Source organism: Plutella xylostella, chromosome 19, assembly GCF_932276165.1.
Source record: "Plutella xylostella chromosome 19, ilPluXylo3.1, whole genome shotgun sequence".
Lineage (NCBI taxonomy): Eukaryota > Metazoa > Arthropoda > Insecta > Lepidoptera > Plutellidae > Plutella > Plutella xylostella.
In genome coordinates this window covers 8710256-8731494 of record NC_063999.1, presented here as the reverse complement: position 1 = coordinate 8731494, position 21239 = coordinate 8710256, and the positions used below count along the sequence as shown (strand labels likewise).

The 21239-nt window shown below is 39.7% G+C and overlaps 1 protein-coding gene across 3 annotated transcripts in view; it reads right to left on the bottom strand.

Annotated features, from left to right (window-relative positions):
* Positions 1–21239, bottom strand: part of LOC105390967 (oxysterol-binding protein-related protein 9) — an 87358-nt gene that overhangs the window by 17310 nt on the left and 48809 nt on the right. For all 3 annotated transcript variants that reach the window (XM_048627560.1, XM_038105790.2, XM_048627561.1), the window contains one exon: positions 2409–2512. In XM_048627560.1, the coding sequence (XP_048483517.1) occupies positions 2409–2512 (104 nt within the window). The remainder of the gene's footprint in view (positions 1–2408; positions 2513–21239) is intronic.

The following is a 21239-nucleotide window of genomic DNA, read 5'->3' as shown; positions in this document are numbered from 1 at the left end:
CTTTATCAATAAAGTAAAACTTGCATCGAGGCGCCACATACCACGTGGCTGTCGAACAAGTTACATCCCCGGAATGACTAAGGACCTCATAACAATCATGGAGGAATACCGCACTTCTTATGAGAGTGATCCATTCTCCCAAATGACGATAGACCTTGGGAATGATTTGCTACTTGCTATCGCCGAGAACAACCAGCAAAAGTGGTGCAAGATGCTTGAAACCGTTGACATGACGCACAATAGCAAGAAAGCCTGGAAGTTCATAAAGAGGTTGGACAGTGACCCAACGGTAGCCAACTTGCACAGCAATGTCACGGCAAACCAGATAGCTCACCAGCACTCAAAATCTCCCGACAAGAGGATGAAGTTGAATTTCTTTCTGAGCCGTTCACTGGAAGGGAGCTCCAAACAGCACTATGCCACCTAAAAAATGGTAAAGCAGCCGGAATAGACAATCTTTTTACGGAGCAGGTCAAAAACTTTGGCCCCGGGGCAAGAAGCTGGTTTCTGTCGCTGCTCAACAACTGTGTTGCCAATAAGTCCATTCCTAAAGCTTGGAGAAAATCACACGTTATAGCTCTTCTTAAGCCGGGAAAAACACCAGACGACCCAAAGAACTATCGACCGATATCACTGTTGTGCCACCTGTTCAAGATCTTTGAGCGACTTATTCTGAACAGAATGACTAGAACTTTGGATGATAAGTTAATCCCTCAACAGGCTGGGTTTCACCCTGGAAAATCGTGTACAAGCCAGGCGTTATCATTAACCCAGTATATAGAAGACGGTTACGAGGAAGGTAAAGTCACAGGGGTTGCTCTCGTGGACCTGTCGGCAGCATACGACACAGTCAGCCATCGCCGCTTGATCACAAAAATCTATAACCTGACTAAAGACTACCACCTTACTCGTGTCATAGAACAGATGCTGAGTAATCGAAGGTTTTACGTAACTCATCAGGGAAAGGACAGTAGATGGCGACGTCAAAAAAATGGGCTACCACAGGGTAGCGTTTTGGCCCCTCTTTTATTCAACATCTACACCAACGACCAGCCGATTATCTCAGGTATGAAGCATATACTGTTCGCAGATGACCTCGCATTGGCATGTCAGCGCAAGACCTTCGAGAGTGTAGAGCAGGGGTTGACATCTGCACTGGCGGAGCTGTCTGCCTACTATGAGGCCAACCAATTGCGTCCTAACCCCAGCAAGACGAAGCTATGTGCTTTTCACCTGAAGAATCGCGAGGCCACGCGCCCACTTCACGTGCTATGGGAGAGTCAATGGCTCGAGAACTGCCCGAACCCTAAATACCTTGGCATTACCTTGGATCGATCCTTGACCTACAAAGCCCATTGCACCAACACAAAGATGAAAGTGGCCGCAAGAAACAACATTCTTCGTCGCCTGACCGGTAGAACTTGGGGGGCTCACCCGCATGTCCTACGAACCTCAGCCCTAGCCTTAAGTTACTCCGCGGCAGAATACGCATGCCCAGTATGGAACAACTCGGCTCACGCTGGGAAGGTGGACATCGCGCTTAATGAGACCTGTCGGCTGGTTACAGGCTGCTTAAAACCAACTCCGACTGATAAGCTATACCTGCTCGCTGGAATAGCACCGCCAGCGGTTCGCAGACAGGCCGCTGCGGCCAAAGAGCGCTGGAAACAACTGAACGACTTGCGCCATCCTCTGTATGGTCATGTTCCAGTGCAGCAGCGCCTTAAATCACGCAGAAGCTTCGTCACAACCGAACCGCTGACTAACGAGACAGCGCAGGAGTTCAGGTTGAGCCGCTGGAGAGCCGATACTTCCCACTTGCGTCAGTTTGTCCAGCCAGCCGAGGAGCTGCCTGCTGGAGGGGGTGAAGAGTGGTCTGTATGGAAAACTCTAAACCGCCTCCGGGCTGGCGTTGCCCGGACGAAGGACAATTTAAGGCGATGGGATATGCTCCCAGCCAATGCCAGCACTCTATGCAGTTGCGGAAGCCTCCAGACAACGTCACACCTTATAGAGTGTCCTAATGCCCCAAAATGCAGTCAAGGAGACCTGATGAAGGCCAATGATCTCGCAATAAGAGTAGCAAAACACTGGAGGAACTTAGCTTAGTGCATTTTACACGATAGAAGAAGATTAAAATGTAAACCCTAACCCCCTCTCAACTAGGCCTCACCGTCATAATCAATCTCTCCGTCCCTGGCCGGGGCAGGTCCAAGGAAGACGCCGGCTGCACATCATGCGCCTCCCCAACCATCCCTAGTCCATGGTCTACCGAAGCAATTCCTAAGCTCTATCTTGTGCTACTATATAGCAACAAGAACCACCCATCTATTCAGACCAGCCCACACACTACAAAGAGGACTTTCACATTTAAACCTTAATATTTAAACTCCCTCTCAAAAACTCACCGTCATAGTCAATTTCTCCGTCCCTGGTCCGGGGCAGGTCCACGGAAGACGCCGGCTGCGCATCCTGCTCGGGCGCGCCCCCCGCCGGCGCTGCGTGCGTGGCGCTGAAACAAGTGGAAAGAGCTGGTGAGTACGGAGTTTCTGGAGGATAGTGTAGATAACAAGGAATAGATCTGATGAATAGAGACTTTCTTGAGGGGAATACCTACTATAGATAGGTATATTGATATTGGCGCTGGAACAAATTGACAGAGCTGGTGGGTAGGGAGTCTTTTGAGGGGAATACTTCAGAAAGGTAGATGGATATTGGAACTGGAACAATTGACAACATTTCAAAATTTTATACAGTTGAAATTCGAAAACCATTTAGAGATATGGCTCTAATATTCACAAAAAAAATGTTTCCGATTTTTCTATTGATTTATTTCAGAGAAAAACATAAAAATCTAAATTATCATTCGTGACATCACGATGTGGCATAATAATTAAACGCGCTTTTATACTTCTAAAACATGAACAAAAAAAAAACATGTTATGTCACTTTGACAATGACAATGACAAACGTCACTCAAATGTCTGTCACTTTTATGTGTCCTTGTCAATGACGGAAGTTTGTGATTGGTCCTTGCCACAAAATAAAGTTGAAGTTGAAGTTGATTGGTCCTTTGTTCATGTCAAGTTAATGTCATCCAACTTTTTTTTTAGGTTAGGCAGGCAACGAAAATATTTTTATCCAAAGCCTCGACGTGACGTCACTCATACTATAAATATTTTCAACTTTGAAATTAAAAAAATATATTAAAACATAGAAATATTAAGAAATAAAAAAATACGGGTCATCTAAATTTGTGATATCTACTGGAAAATAAAATAAAATCGGTGAGCATTTTATTTGAAATGTTGTCAATTGGAGAGAGCTCGTGAGTTCGGAGTCTCTTGAAGAGGATAGTATAGATAGGTAGATGGATATTTGAATTGGAACAAAAGGAGAGAGCTGGTGAATAGGGACTGTCTAGACTCTAGAGAATGAATGGTCAGAGCTGGTGATATGGGATTCTCTTGATGGGAATACTATAGATAGGTAGATGGATATTGGAACTGGAACAAATGGAGAGAGCTGGTGAGTAGGGAGTCTCTTGAGGAGGATAGTGTAGATTGACATTGTTTATTTGTACGCTGAACTGGATATAACATGCTATTTCCAAAGTCCTGCACAAAAGCTACTCCATCTGACTCGCATTTAAGATCGCCCCCGTTTTCCATTTTGTAATTTATATAGCTGTGAGCGTTACAACTAGAATTTATAACGCTTCAGTTCCGGTCAAGGTCTGTTTTTTTTTACATGAGGTGCATAACAGCACGAAACATAAATTGAATATAAACGTAAATCAAAATGTTTTACTGCATCCATCAATCAACTATCAATATTTACACTCTAGGCATTTTTGTTTATTTTTCATAAAAGTATTTTACAAATTTTAACATTGCACGCTCTGTGCCGTTAAAAATATAAAAGTTTTGAATAGGTACGTACAGAAACAAACTGAGGCTGGTCTCCCAAAACGGTAAACCGAAGCATGGCACTCTTACATCCATTTGTCTACATATAATGTATTTGCTTATTTGATATTGATATCTTTCGGCGATGTAGGTATAACTGATGTTTAGGGTAGCGTATCGTATTTCGTTGCTTCACACAAATAATGTTGATTCTAGATATATTTTAGGCAATAGATGAGTGTACTTATTTACAATAATTGATCCCTTTCACTGCATTCCGCTTTAGCTGGGCGGAGGGTAAAAACCTTATAATTTCTGATTCATGAGCTAGTTTTGTTTGTTTTGCTATGAATAACCGTAAAATTTACCGATGCCCATTGTCAAATATAAGCTCTGTCAAACATTGTTCGAAGGCTACATGGATAACCTGTGGATAAACGTATTTACATGGGATAACCTAAGAAGAAGGGAGCTCAGCGGGTTTACACAGTTTCACAACTGAGAACTTCAAGTTAAGCAGAATGTAATTGTGACAAGCAGCACTCAAAATTTCACGAACATGATTAATTAGTGGATACATATTTTATTCGAAAGAGTCATCTTCAAGGGTAGTACCTCGTAACTACTTATGAAGAATATAAAACAAAAATCGAACGACACTTGACCAAAAACAACAACTGCACAAGGTAAAATAAAATAATCCAACAAAATAAACATTAATTAAAACAATATTACAACCGAAAAGAAACGGGGAAAGTAACCAAGTCGATATATTTTAATAAAGACAATGATTATTCATTCCCAGCAGCGGCGCGTTTGGAAATTAAAACAAGATGAAAAATCTGAATATATTTGAGCGAGAGCAGCCATTCATCACGACTCGTAATTTGGCTCCAAATGCTTAACCGAGACCAAGACTGCCAGTGGCACGGCAGGCTTTTTAACAATAATATAGCGCGGTATTATAGTGCTTACCTAAAATATATCATATCCTACTAATTTATGATCAAACAAACTTATAGGTAGGTATACCAGAAGATCGATCCATAATTATGCGAGCAGCTTTATTCGACGCGAGGGTTTAAATATAAAAATCACGAAAGTTTGTGAGTATAAATGTTTGTTATTGTTTCACGTATGCTATACGGAATTACATGAAATTTGGCAGAGAGAATAAGCTGATACACAGGGTATTTTTTATCCCAGAATTCCCACGGGAAACTTTTGTAAAGCGAAGCGAAGCTTGAGGGCAACAACTGTTCATTAACATCAGTCTTTTGGATCCAGCTTTTGCCATGTGTCTTGCCGTGTCGAGGGCGTCCCACTCCATTTTATTATTACAACACATTAGGTATGAGTGTGACATGCGGTTTACAGGCATATACACTCACGAGCAATGAAAAAGTTCCACTAGGAAATGAAAAGTTCCATTGGAGTTCCATATATGACACTGTAACTTTTTCATTGCTCCTGAGTAGGTATATGCACAAGAATTCGCTCTCTCCTCAGCAATAGTGGAGACAAGAACAATTAACACACGTATCCATTCAAAAATTCCTTCTAGAAAAGTCACGGGCGGAACAAAGAGACAAAAGGGCGATCCACCTTCGTATACCAAGAGCTGAACAAAGGCCGGCCTTGAACTTGCTTCCGTCTCGCTATTGAAGGGTGCGAGTGAAAGAGACGAATGCGGGTCGGGTTCGAGGACACTGATGGCGAATGCAAGTGGTTTGCTTGTAGATTCCGGAGGGTTACTCTATACTATTACGGCTGAATGGTGTAGTGGTTAGTGACCCTGACTGCTATGTCGAAGGTCCTGGGTTCGAATCCCGGCTGGGGCAGATATTTGTTTAAAGACAGATGTTTGTACTCGGGTCTTGGGTGTTGATATTTATATTTAGTATGTATCTATGTATTTGTGTAGATATATCAGCTGTCCAACACCCATAACACAGGTTCTGCCTAGCTTGGGCCGGATGGCCGTGTGTGAGATGTCCCCACATATTTATTTATTATTCTATTCTATACTTACGAAAAACGAACGAACGAGAGCTGCCGAGCAATCGGCACTTGATAGAGTCTAGACTACTCTAGACTCCGAAACTTAGTTTTTCATCACATAGAGTGACCCCCCAGTCGTCAGTGTATGCAAATCAGGTGGTATTCAGAAGTTGTGTGTCATTGGTGGAATGCCGGACCACTGTGCATGCATAAGGCATAACTCGACATTAAGTATGTATTGTATACTATGTAGATCCTAAAACAACACTACCTAAAAGTCGATTATTGATCAACCGATTTTAGGCGTTTAGAGATGTAATTAAAGCAAGTAACTATGTATAAGTTAACTATGTATTAGTTAAGTCATGCGAGAATGGATTGTAGTATCTGATATTAGGATCCATTGTCGCATGACAAAAGCAGCTATATGTATAAGTCAATATTAAATTGTGATTTTATTATTTTGTATGAACAGCGATTCAGCTACCCCCATATAAACCTTGCGGTTTTCGAGGGGTGCTTTTTGTAATATCATTGTACTAACTTTTTATGAAAGTAAATAAAGATTTAAAAAAAAGATATAAAGAAGCATGTTTTCAGCATAGAACCATGATGAAACATTCAAAGAGACGTTTAAATATTCGGAAAAGCAATTTTCAATTTCCATGTAGAGTGGTTTGTAATATGTATACTTAGAGGTAGATTCAGTACGGATTTGGCCACATCTCTTTATGTTCACGTTCACCGGGGCGCGGTAAGAGTTTTTCCAGTTTCTGTTTTTTCTTTTCAAAACAATTAAAGTTAGTTTTATCTGCAGTGCGCTGCGCAACTTAACTTTCTGTTCCTGTCGCGGTCCACAAATACCGGTCGATAGTCACAAAAATATGTGGGAGTCATTCAGTCTATTTTAAATTACTTTTATATGGAAGAACAAGGTATTTCCTTTATGAATGGAAATGATGAAATTACACTTTAGTGCATTAATTATGTTATTTTAAGTGTTTTATGTACAATAAATCTATTGTTATGTACATTGGGTTATGTATTCGAGTCCAACTTATTTAAGTACCCAAAATGTCCAAATTCTTCTCTATCTCTTGGCAGACCGAGGGCCCGTGCTGGTTTTTGGCACACCCAGTGTGTGGCAGTTATATTATAACATTTGGAGCAAAAATGTATAAATATCTACAGTTAATATTGTTTGCAAGACTGGATACATATTTATTCATTATGTAATCGAGTGTTAACTATGTATCTAGAAATCAAATACTCAGGGGCTGATAAACAATATGATGTTGGCAAATGTGTCCTATTATTATATTGACTCTACTTTAGTGTAACAGCATTGACAATACACCTAGTCTAGTCACCTACCTAGTCCTAGAGCTATAAAAACTCCGCATAAAAATGAAATCCAATCGATAACCATTACAATATTCGTGTAAACTAACTTTATTTACCCTATTATGCTTATTACTTTGTATGTAAAAAGTGTTGGCCACGATCCAAGGCCGACTTTCGCCCAAGGTTATAGGAAATAACATAATCTACGACGGCCATCGCGGTCCTTGCTCCTACATCGTGTCGTCTGTTACTGCGGGGTAAGTCTGTGTTCGCAGTAGCCAAACTGGCTCACTATTCTATTAACTACTCACGAACTGGTTTTGACAACGATTTATGCATTCAAACATTTCGACTTGATGATAGGTGATGATAACTCTTTCAGCACAAGCTAGCTTGTGTTGGGGTCCACCAACCTGCACTAGGCTAGCGTGGTGGACTAGGCCTAAATCCTTCCTTCATTGGAAGGAGACCCGTGCCCCAGCAGTGGGGACGTAATGGGTCGTGATGACTTCATGATAGGGCCCCTGTTCGCCGCTGACTGCGGTTGTTTATCGGTTTAGTAGGCCGAGTGTTTACAGTTAGTAAGCTAGTACCTACTCTACCTATTTTCAGTATCCTGCGCGCCTAGTTTGTCTACTGGGACCGCAGCCTAAGTAAACTTGGTGGCAGCTTTATGGGCTGGCCGAATAACGACATCCGGTAGGGAACTTCGCGAATTTTCCGAGGTACAGAATAAAAGTTGAGCAGCCTGAGCACTTGAGTCACTCACACCCTTTCTTTTGAAACATGGGCCACTGTTGGCACAATGGACTAGCAAGAGCATGACTTGCATGACTGAACGGATTTGAAAACCTATATTGGAAAAGTCAAGACCTTTCCCATACACAAGTGTCACAATTATTCCGGATCGCAGCACAGTATCTCACTGTGCACTATAGATACCTACATATATGAACGTAGACGTGGAAATCAATACTTAGCCTTGGGCCGACAATGACCGTGGACTATCTAGCTTACAACACAATACACACACATTTCGTGTAGCTATAGCATGTTGCTACAGCGCTGAAAAACCTTTTCACTAAAACCCCACGGAAAAAGAGGAGTGTTATGTATAAGTTTAGCGTGTCTGTGTACATTGTGTAGCTCGCATTGTATAGCTCCCTAACGGCTGAACCGATTTTCATTTTGTTTTATTAGTGTGATAGCTGTAAGTAATGTTACCCGGAGTGTTCTTAGCCATATTTTATTGATTTATTAATACTTTTATTCAACTTTTAGTGTTGAATGTCGGGGGTTTTAACGTTGGTTAGGTTAGTTTGGTTATCCTTTGAGGGACTGACAATTCATTTTATAAAGTGGAATTTTATCTGACTAATTCTAAATCCGACCCCGAATAAAGAGAACGTTGGTAGTTCGTATATGAAACATACAAGACAGGACATAAGGCGTGTTCCTATATTAAAGTGCAACGAATGTCGTCATATGAATTCAAAGGTCCTTTTGAAATATTCTTGGAAAAATCAATTTCCGAGCAAGGTTATACTAATGTGTTGGTGGGCTGTTTTTAACCTATTAACTACAGGCTAGTTAGGCGATGGGAAGCAACAGTGGTATGCCTTATTGCAGCTTATGACATATTTTATGTGACACGTTCAAGCACTATCAGGTTTATGTTATACGTATAGCTATACTAAGCACCCGTAGTTGAGCTAGCTTCAGTGATGGTAAATTACCTTTAAAGTTTAGGTAAAACTCAAAACTAACTAGCGTCGCAAAATAAAATAAAAACATAACTTCCGTTTGAAAGTGTTTTACCCAAAACTGCCTAGTTTCACGTCCTCTTCATGTAATTAACTTTTTAAAATCTACCTCCCAAAATCAAATACCTAGCCGCTCCCTTGGGCCGCGTACGGTTTCAAAATGTCATTGATCTAATTGGTCCTGTCACTCATCAGCTGTTACCCTCAAACCGCAGCCTTCAGAGTGGCGCCCTTGAACTAATACAAGGTTGAAACATACATTATTCTACACACATACATGGGGCACAATCGCATACGCTTCAGACGTTAATGGCAGACTAATAAACAGTATAGTGGATGGACTAGCTTTGGCCACCGAGTTTCATTTTGCCTTAAACAGTTTTCCCGTGGGAATTCCGGGACAAAGACTTAAAAATTTCGGATACCTAAAATTTTATATAAATTGCACTACCCATTGTTTCCAGAATGAGTAAACAACAACCTCAAGTACTTACAAACTTTCACGTTTAAAATATTAATAGGGTATCTATCTAGGTCTGTATAGGAGTATAAGTATAACCCTACAAGGTCTACAGAAACCATTTTGTTAAGCATTGACCACTTCGCACCAAACTGGTCCACTGTAGTCACAAATTTAAATTTTCTACATGTGCTGGTTTCCTTATGATGTTTTCATTCTGACCATTTTCCCGACCTCACGAGTAATCAAGTTTCAAAATCCAAAAAAAAAATATGAATAAAAAAAGAAACCGCAATCTTAAAATTCGAAATTTTTAAGAAATCTGTGAATATAAATCCATTGTACTCGTAATATTTAAGAGGCGTCGCTCAGAGTGGGTCTCATTAGTCAGGGTCCATTAGCGACCCCCAAGGAATCGGATCTTCAATACCAATTTCGTTGAGGAATGAAAGTGATCAAGTGCCGTCGACGCAAATTGGGTAGCTTCTTATTATAGAACATCGAGTGGTATTTGAATTTTAAAGAGGTTTGGCTGGAGCTTCTACAACAGTAGGTAAATTATAATATCCTGATCTGTGGAAGAACTGAAAACTAATGGGGTACAAGTATTTTACAGTGGAAATCAAACGGTGTGCTAGAGTGATCAGCAAAAAGTGACTTGCATAAAATTTATGTAGAGAATCCATCCATATATTATCTTTCATTCATAGAATAGAATAGAACCTACCTTAGCATGAACATGAACTTAAGTCCTAGAGGTACATAATATTGTAATAAAGTTCTGCTTAACGTCATGTTTTCAGTCAAAACCGGCAGTCTAGTTCAGCTAAAGTTACAGAGCGTAATACCTCATCTTTAGATGACCAAATGTTTGTGAAACGTAAGTTGAGGGCGCGTCGGCAAACTAAAAGTTTGTCGACTTAAAGTTGGTTTATGTTTCAGAATGTTAGACATGTTGATGTGGCTTTAAGTTTTAATGACGTTAAGCATGTAGCGGTGTGGTTTTGTTTGTGGGTGTTATTAATTATACACATATACTATACATGGTGTGATCCCATAATTTTACCACATACTTGTCCACCTGAACAATCTTCTACAATGGTGATAATAAGAAAGTAACGGAAGCAAAAGTTGATGTTCGAATCGATCTAGAAGAGCAGCTTCAAGGCGACAGTGGTGCCGGTGAAACAAATAGATAAACTCTAATGTATGTAACCATTGACTTATATATGTCGCAGGCATCTGGTTTAATCTCCTGTTTGATTGAACCGCTAGCCCGTTCATTGGATGACGCTGCTTAGTTGTATGACTAGGCCGAACGTTGATTGCACAAGCGTCACAAAACGTCCAACTAGTTAGCTGACTTAAAATCAGTCAGGTGGTGAAGAAAACAAATATGGCGTCTAACAGTTAACAGCTGATACAAAAAGCACCTATATTGTTAGTTTTTTGCAAATAAATTAGCTTTAAAGTGCGTTATTTGTGTTAAAATAGTGTGACAACATGGATTTACCTATTATTACGCCGCGGGCGGATAGTTTCAAAGAAAAAATTGTGGCGAAACTGGATAATTATGAACAATAATATGAAGGTACGTTTATTGTTATTGTTTAATTAATTTGTGAGATAAGAGCTTTGTAACATAGTTTTTTTGTTGACTCTTGTCTGGTCATGTTCACCCTAACCAGACATTACAAAGTTGCTATACTATATCCCATTCAACGACTTCGCTGAATGACGTTCAGTCAAAACGTCGAACGTTACAATCAACGACTTGACGAGTTGTCCTTTAGTCATACAACTGAATAGCGCCATCCAATGAACGGGCTAGCGGTTCAATCAAACAGGAGATTAAACCAGATGCCTGCGACATATATATATTAATAGTGTAAGGACAGGCCCAACCGCACTAGAAAATGACACCCTCGCGTTGGCCCTAAAATCTCATAAATCTGACATAATTTGTATGAATTAGGGCCAGCGCGGGTGTCATTTTCTTTTGACAAAATGTTCTGACGGGCGTATCCTTCCTTTTGAAATCATTGTATGTAACCCACAACATCCTAACAACTACACTGTACTAAGGCACCGCAGTAGATAAGTGAGAAACTGCAGAAAACCTACCCTACAATAAATTTAAAGAAAGATGTCGTGCGTCAACAATTTGCTGAAAACTTTTTCCTGAACCAATTTTCAAGATTCAGTGCAGCAAAAGTTTCGGCTGGTCTAGACGGTAACAAGAACAATATAATAAAAAACACAGTGGGTGTGGCGCCATATTTATTATATTTTGTAGTGGGATTGTGCCAAACGACTCATGCTTTCTATGCATACGCGTAGGTGGGGCACATCAGCATATACAGGGTGTTGCAAAAAAATATAAGTAGTGTATTCCGATCGTACCACTTTATTCAATTGCTTATGTAAAAACAATGAAACTCTATTACACTAGTCAGTATCCGAAACTGCATTGTATGTATGTACTGTTATTAGTAATCTTACGGAATTCTGACAGTTATCAATTTTAGACAAATCAGAGATCACAAACCTTTTTGGGCTGGGCACTTTTTCAATACGAGTCTGGACATCTGAGACTATAATATATTTTTTTTAGTCCCTGTATCCATTTTATTAAGTGCGGCGCTCCAAATTAAAAGGGGATTTACCTACGGTGAGAAATAATTACCGTACCTACCTAAATATATTACAAACAGTGAAAAATACAATTAAAGATAATCTCAATTATCTTATATAATTATCGCTGTCGTAGAAAATATATCTAAAAACAACTAGTAATTATTTTTGAAACGGTAGCCGCGCCGATGTCAGGGCGATGTTGCGTTCGTATTTGAATAGAGGTAAAAAAAAGAGATGTCGCTCTATAAAATTGTATTGTGTGCACTGACTGGCTTGCGTGTCGTCACAGCAAACTGTGAGTCTAAAATGTGCGGTGGTGGTACCAAATTAGCGATACAGGTGAAACTGTGTCAGCGACTCATCGCTGGGAGTAAGACAGCAGAACACGTTTACCCCATCGGTCATCGGTTCTTCGACAGATGTGACCAGCCCATTGCCACTTAAGCTTACTAACTCGGTGAGCTATGTCGGTGACTTTAGTTCTCTGTCAGATTACTTCGTTCCGGATGCGATCTTTCAAGCATAGCTCCAAGCATAGCTCTTTCCATAGCTCGCTGAGTGACCTTCAGTTTGTGAACCAGTCCCACAGTAAGTGTCCACGTTTTAGCCCCATAGGTCATAACCGGTAGGACACACTGATCAAAGACTTTCGTCTTGAGACTTTGTGGTATGGGCGACGAGAAGACTTGACGAAGTTTGCCAAATGCTGCCCAGCCCAATTGTATTCTTCTATTGACCTCTGATTGGAAGTTGTTTCTACCCAGCTGCAGAGTCTGTCCAATCCAGTGGCGTGCTTTGGGAGGGAATACGTCCAGCAGTGAACTGCTATAGGTATGACAATGGATGGATGATGATGGATTTGTTTATTAAAATCTCTACCTAACCATCACTATTATCATCATCATCATCAGTATCTTCATCATCAGCATCGCTGACATTAATTATTAGAGATTCTGTAACTCTGTCGATAAAATCGTCGAGAGTGCACATCTTATCCTCCTCTTTTATTGTGTGGCTGATGCATGCTTGCCATTTCTCAGGAGTAACATTTTTTATACCACTAGAAAGTAGTAGTTTTTTAACTTCCGCCATTTTGTAGGTTGTGTTGTGTCTTGCGACATGCCCCTTCACTTGAGCCCACACCAATTCTATAGGGTTTAGCTCACAATGATATGGGGGCAGTCTAAGCACAGTGATGCCTTGTGCTGCGGCCATTTCGTCCACTATACACTTTTGGTATTTGTGTTTCTCCTGACCCACAATTTCCAACAAATTCACCTTTAACGGTAAAACCTTAAACCTTTAGGTACGGAACCCTCAAAAAGAATAGTGACAATCGGATCAATCGTTTCGGAGATATGCGTGGACAAACATACATACCAACAAGCATATAAACGTACATAGGTACATAAACATTTATAAAATTTTGAATATTTGTTTATTAGCCCTAATACTCGTACTCTGCCAGTAAATCTTAAGAAAAAAATAATGGATAACACCATCCTACCCGCATTATTATACGGATGTCAGACATGGTCACTTACAAAAAACATAGTACGTAAAATTATTACATTCCAAAGGGCTACAGAGAGATCCATGCTCGGGCTAAAACTTCAAGACAGAGTCAAAAATGCAGAAATACGACGCATAACCAAAATAACAGATGCAGTAGATATGCTCTGCAGACTGAAATGGAAATGGGCCGGGCACGTAGCAAGGACCACTGATGGACGATGGAGCGAGCGCATTCTCCACTGGTACCCGAGAGACACGACCAGACCACCTGGGCGCCCGAAGAGACGCTGGTGCGACGACATCGTGGAGATAGCCGGCAATACCTGGACAAGACGAGCTAAGGACCGACGAGATTGGCAAACTATGGAGGAGGCCTATACCCAACTATGGGTGACCAAATAAAACATTATGTTTATTTAACCCATATATGCCCAGAGGGTCGCTAACGACCCACTTGAGTTTTTTGCATATTTGCACTTAGAATCTGAATCTTAATCATATCCCAAAGTAAAACAACTTGATAAAAAAACTAGTTAAGGGCATATATGGGTTAATTAATGCATGCACTACACCTTTAATATAAATTATATCTTAATTATTTAATCTTAATGATATTATCTGAATAAATGAATACTTATATAATTAATAATTAAAAATGAAATAATTAATAATAATAGCTGTAATTGTAAATTAAGAATTTTGTTATATATACGATGCATGCTTGAAAATAACTTAATTATTTGGAAATAAATGGCTTTTGTATTTGTATTTAATACTCGTATATTGTCATATGTCAATATGGTGCAGTTCCAATAATCTTACATACATACCGAACATATTATATGTACTTACCGAATAGACAATCTTTTTTTGAAATTGATTAAAAAGGTTTATTATCCCTGAATTTAGTAGGAAGTGATGCCATGCTAAAGAATAAAATAAAGCAATTAAAATTAATTCGATACATGGGTCGTGAGTCGTGATCCTACTTCATATTATAAATGCGAAAGTTTGTAAGTGTATATGTGTATGTATGTATGTATGTATGTGTGTATGTTTGTTATTTCTTCACGTCAAAACGGCTGAACCGATTTTAATGAAATTTGGAATGAAGTTAGCTGACACCCTGGATTATGAATTATGAATTAACACATATGTTACTTTTTATCGCGGAATTCCCACGGGAAAACTTATTAAGGCGAAGCGAAGCTCGCGGGAACAGCTATTATATTGAAATATTTGTTATTTTTGTATTAGTTTACTTGAGCAAGTAAATATTTAGATTTATCTTTTTGTATAAAAATATTAAGAAAAAATTATTGCCCAGAAATGGATCGCAATTTTTCATTTTTTCGGTAAAGAACTTTTTTAGTAGCATCACTTATAAAATGTCAGAATTCTTTCCAATTAAAAATCAGAGAGTAAGTATACTTATCCAGTACCTAAGTATGTACTTAATGTTGGCTACATTTAAGCTCAAGTAAGACTTGGCAGCTTGTGTGAACATTAGCTTCTCTGCTTGCACGTAATGTGGATGCGACGGCCAAATCGTAACGAGCACTCGCCTTCGAGATTCAATAACCATTGTTACGTGGGTTGCACGTGTTATCATCTAACTTTTAGTGTGATTAATATGATGAAACGATTTTTCGATCATATTAATCTACATACGCCAATAATGTACAGAAGAAAGATTAGTGTTTTTTGTATTGAAGAGGTTCTGAAACTACTGAACCGATGAAAATTGTTTTTTTAAAACTAGAACAAGATTGAAAATAACTGGAATCTAGAAAGAAAACTTGGTTTTAGCTGATTCTTGTCACATCGGGCTTCAGATGGTGTTTCGAATGCGGATATTAAACTCATAAAAAATCAGAAATTTAAATTATGATTGAACCAATCTACCATAACATATTGCTCACTTCTATTCAAACCTCCGTTGATATCTATCTTCAGGTAGATAGAACTGATATTCGTTTACCCATTCCGGATTTCTGAGCTTCATGAACCGTGAAAGTACTTTGCTACAATGGGACATTACTGTTGATGGATTTGGAACACTGAATTAGAACAAGCAGAATTTTTGAGAAAAATAAAAAGAAAAACGCACGGTAGAATGTACTATGGTGGACTCGGTAGGGAATTTACTATCAGGCTTACTGTAAGATGTAAGCGGTAGCAATGGCGACTACCGTGGGCGACGACGTTGCAGATGTTACAGCTTGCAGTTATCAGCTTGCAGATTATAAGAGCTACTAGCTGTTCCCGCGCGCTTCACTTCGCCTTAAAAAGTTTTCCCGTGGGAATTCCGGGATAAAAAGTAGCCCATGTTCTTTTCCAGAGTCTAGACTCTAGACCGTATGTATAACAAATTTCATTCAAATCCGTTCAGTAGTTTTGGCGTCAAAGAGTAACAGACAAACAGACAGACAGACAGACAGACACAGTTACTTTCGCATTTATAATATTAGTTAGGATGTCGGTCACTTCAGTTGTAACAAGCTACCTCATTTCTGATGCAATCCAATCTCTACATACGGCCACTTATAAAGGAACGCCGAGTCACCCCAAATAGGATATTTATGTCGTTTGTTGACCGGAGGCAGAATGTGACGCGTCGATGTCAGAGGGGGTCACTCCACAACGAAGTTTAGGAGTGCTACTGCGCGAGCCGAGAGTATTAAACGTACCGATTGCACGACAGCTCTCGTTCGTTCGTTATTCGTCAGTATAGAGTAACCTTCCTGAACGAGGTCAAGTGCCGAGTCCCGAATAGACTCGTAATGGACCCGCGATGCCGTCGCCATTAACTGTGAGTGCCCCCATTCGGGACCTAATGGGGGTAGGTGCATGCCAGAAATTAATAACGTATCCATTTTTAGCTATCCGAGTTGGGATACTGGGTTATACTGCATAGAAATAGACAAAATAGACACATTTTAAAGTATAACTGGATAATTGCAACGTGTAGATTAAGTAGTAGAGAAAAGAAAGGTTATAACAGAATACGCTAAAACGCTAAACAGGTTACGCTAACAGAATTGTGTCCTGGACATGCCGGCTCCTTCCAGGTACACTTTTAGTGAGCTTATACAGGTTGTTGCAAAAGTTGTATACTTAGTACTAAGCCAAAAGGGTGACTCATTCATTCTAAACAAATTTTGTTCTACGACTTTCAAAATTGCTTATCCAAATTCAAATGCCCTAGAACAGCATTGGACTAAATCTAGTATTAATCGGGCAAATGCCACACTGAATTTCGCTGTGTTCTAGTAAAATCATGAGCAGATCAACCAAGATGGACGACAATAACAGAACTTCCCACGGCAATCCCCGTAGTTTCTCCCGCACATTGTTTACAGGCGACTCACAATGTTATCTCGCTCTTTATTCAATCAAGCCATTGTCACTTACATGGATGAGCACTATTCAATGAGGGGTATTCAATGCAGGCATAGGTAAGATACTAAACTCGGATAGCCCTAATGATCTGTGATACAACTGTCTATTCTGTTGTAAATCTGTCAGCCTGCATATCAGATCAGATGTCTTGAGCAGATGTCTTGGCCCTAGAATTTCGCTCGTTGGACATCATCTCAACACTCGACATATTATCTCGAGGGCTACATACAATATTTCATTTAAATTTCAGGATATAAGTATGTCGTGTGCCAGGAAATGGCGAGAAAGCGACAATTGCCCCCTTGGTCCAAGATCGTAATGGGTTGCTCTTCTCCTTGGCCTTTTACTTCACTGGAGAGATATTGATAGTTCAGTAAACATTGAAAAATCATTATATGTATATAATCTTGCGTGTAAATCGTATAATCGTGCTTGTATGTAGGTAATCTGTACCGTTATTAAATGTGACAATAATACTTTCATACAACATTTGCGAATTCGTAATCTAGATTCATTTAACCCCGAGGCCTCCTAATCCAGACGCCTTCGTTTATTCGGCCCCGCAGGCTCATTAAGAATCACGGCATCCTAAACAAACTCTATGCTGCCGCGTAAATCCAATTTCTTTTTCTTTTTATAAAAGAGTTCGCATAAATTTCAAATAAAGAATGTCTCCAAAGAGTTCGCGGTACTTATTTATGGTTCGTCTCAACGGCACTGCCCGCCGCAGTTACATCTGCATCAGTGAAATAAATTATGAGGTTCTGGAGACTTGGTCAGGCTGGAGGTTGCATCGTATGCATTTAAATATTCTCTTTTAGATACAGTTTTCAAAAATATAAGTGGGAGAACAGATGGTCGACAGTATGTAGGTTAACATGAATATGTAAAATGCCATAATGTCTAGAATCACTTTTATGAATAACGTAGAAAGATTAAATACCAAAATACAGAACCATCGTAGTCCGTATAATGAAATGAAACTCAATACCATACGCAATACGCTTATTGACACTTCTGACCACTAGCCAGCCGCAACCATAGACAAATGAGCAATGCAAAACCACTGGCCGTTTATAATTTAGAAACAATTCGGCTAATAGAAATGACTGGCAGTTTATAATTTTAAAAAAAAACTCACCTTTCGCTGTCCCTCCGAATAGACCACCTCCTTGACGTAAATGCACGAAACATGATTATACAATCTTCGCCACACTCAAGTCAATACATTAACAAAAACATTATGTTTTATCACACAGTTACTTTGTTAACACACAACACTTTTATAATTTGTTAGTTCTAGTTCAGGCAACAGTCATCATCACAGTTCGGAGGCACTCCAGTTTTTAGTAAGCACTTATTGATTGTCTATGCCATAGTTACGGGCTGTAGAAGCGGTTTAATTTAAAAACAAATGAAGTCAGAACTGTTTTAAATCAAAAACTCTGAAAGTCAATAATATGTGATCGTTAAAATAGATGACATTAAAATGAAAAAGTATGATAAAAATATAATAATGAAATGAGGAAGATTATCAGATCCATTGTCGATATTCGAGTAAGGCCGATTTTCAAGGAAATCCTTCACAAATCCAGGACGGATTAGGGATTATGTTGAAAAGACTCGTTTGTACATCGGGACGGACTCTATAGTACCTATGCTATTACATTAACATACATGTAACATTCAATACTCATACTTATTCAGAATCTAATAATGATTTCGAATGAAATGAAAAGTAAAGACCCCTTCCGTAATACATGACTAGATGCATGCCTGTCTGTCTTTTCAACCTGATTTTGCGTTCTGAGTGTTTTTTTGGCTAAGGTCAGAGTATCTCTGTTACTTTTTCACGCGAGATGGGCTGAACTAATTTTCATAAAATGGTTGGTAACTTGGTATTTTAGTTGATATACCCTGGGTTTACATTATACAGAGATTTTGGTATCCCAGAATTCCCACGGAAAAACCTTTTAAGGCGAAGCAACGCACGGTATAAGTAGTAAATACATATATTATTTATTATGTTATGTATTACATAAAAAAACTAACACGATGAACTGGAAGTTATTAGACAGGCGTCGTGAAGTCTGATGATAATGGATTTGTTAATAAAGATTAATTGCGTCAACTTGTCCGTCGTTGGACAGCCATTATCGGAACCAATATCAACACAAATAAATAATGAAAGAAAAAACATGTCTTTTAATCTTCTTTTTATTCCGGAATTTCGATGGGAAAATTTCTGTCTTGCAGGCAGCAGCTACATAGTCTATAATGTATATACTGCATTTTTTGACTTGTCATAAAAGGAAGACAATCTAGGTATACATGTGTCTTTTCTTATCAAACAAATATATTATTTAACAAATAAACTACAAGTAAAATAAATGGTTTCATTGCTTAGTTACTCCATTTTTGCTAGTAAGTATTTCTTACCAAGTTTTTAAATAAATTCAATTAAAAAAACACACTATAATAATACAGTTCTGTTTACCTTTTATGACAACTTTAAAAATGCAGTATTTAAGTATTATTTATATTACCTGCACAACCACACACGGTTGTGCAGGTAATAGAAAATGAGTGTAAACTAGTTGAACTAGAAACAATTGCACGATTAAATCACGCAACTGCGCGACCTCTCATGCTAATACGTTATCGAAACCAAGGGGTTTACTCTAGTATACTATAGGTAAGTACTTTGTAAAATATGTGTAACTAACGGGAGTGTGGTGTAGGAAGTAAAAAGGCCGGAAAAACACTTTACGGGTTTATATTGAAAACAGGCACACGAAAATACAAATTTAACCGGTCAATTAAAGCGCTCGTGATAACGGCTAGACAAAGACTTAAAAAGACTGAAGGTGGCCGCGCTTGCGCCGCCGATGCGGTGGTAGTGACGTCACATACGCAACTACATTCACATGCAAAACATTTTTGAAGATCGTTTACCAATATTTATGGATACATATCGCAATAGTGGTTACAATCATAAATAAAACAATTAAATACCTAACTATGGAACGCGTCGTCAACATTCCCCCCCCTAGTGCTGACTCAGCACTCTTTACCAATAGGTATTCTAGCGACGCGCGTGACTGGTCGCTTCCAGCGACCGGACTGAGTCCTGACCTCGACGAGCCGGACCCTGCCATCATTACCTGGCAGGACTGTCTCCACTAAGCCTTTCCGCCAAACGTTCCGCGGGGCATCAGGCTCAATAAGATATACTAAGTCACCTACCTGTAGTTGACGCGCCTGCTCCCCATTCCATTTCCTCCTCGGAATGAGCTCGGATGCATCACACCAAAAAATCTTTTTGTAACATTTAATCTATGCTCTTTAATCAAGGTGTCTGCCAGCCTCGCCGCCAGCAGCGCGGCCTGCAGCTCCAGGCGCGGCACGCTGGCCGGCTGCACCGGCGCCACTCGGCATCTACTACTTACAAATGCAACACTAACATTCCCGTGACAATCTATCCAACGAAAATAGGCCACACAGCACACATCGCCTGCGTGGAAGCTTCGCAAAAAACGTGTAACTGTAGTTCATTAAAGTTATTATAATTACCTACACTCGGGGTAGCGGCATCGCTCGCTGACCTTGGGCGCGTCAGCTGTGGTGACGTCATCGCCGCCGACGTCACGGAACCCGTATCAGTCAACACGGGGAAAATAGATGAATAACATCTAGGTATTCTCACCTTTTCAATAGTTTTCAGCAACTCGACCCATTGAACCCATTTTTCAAATGTGTTATCCGTAATTGCGTCATCCCATCCGATGTTAGACCTCCAAGTATCCTGTAGCATAATTTTACCTTGAATTGTAAAAGGAGCCAGGATTCCAAATACGTCGAAGATGGACATTACTACTCGTAGTAATATTCTCTTCGTCGGCCGTTGTTTCCCTGTGAGTATATCGTCGGGGATGCGTTTCAGCGACACGTCGAAACCCAGCAAATCTTCAGAAGGATACCATATTAACCCTAGCGTGCGCTCACCAAGACTCTGCTTATCAATTTTGAACCTTATAGCAGCAGTACTCAAGGTGGCCGGCGGTAAACTATCTAAGACGGCCGAACTATTACTTGCCCAATTGCGAATCTCAAAGCCGCCGGATTTATGTATGTAAGATACATTATTTACCATCTCGGTCGCGGTGGCTTCGTCGCTAAAACTATCAATATAATCATCCATGTAATGTT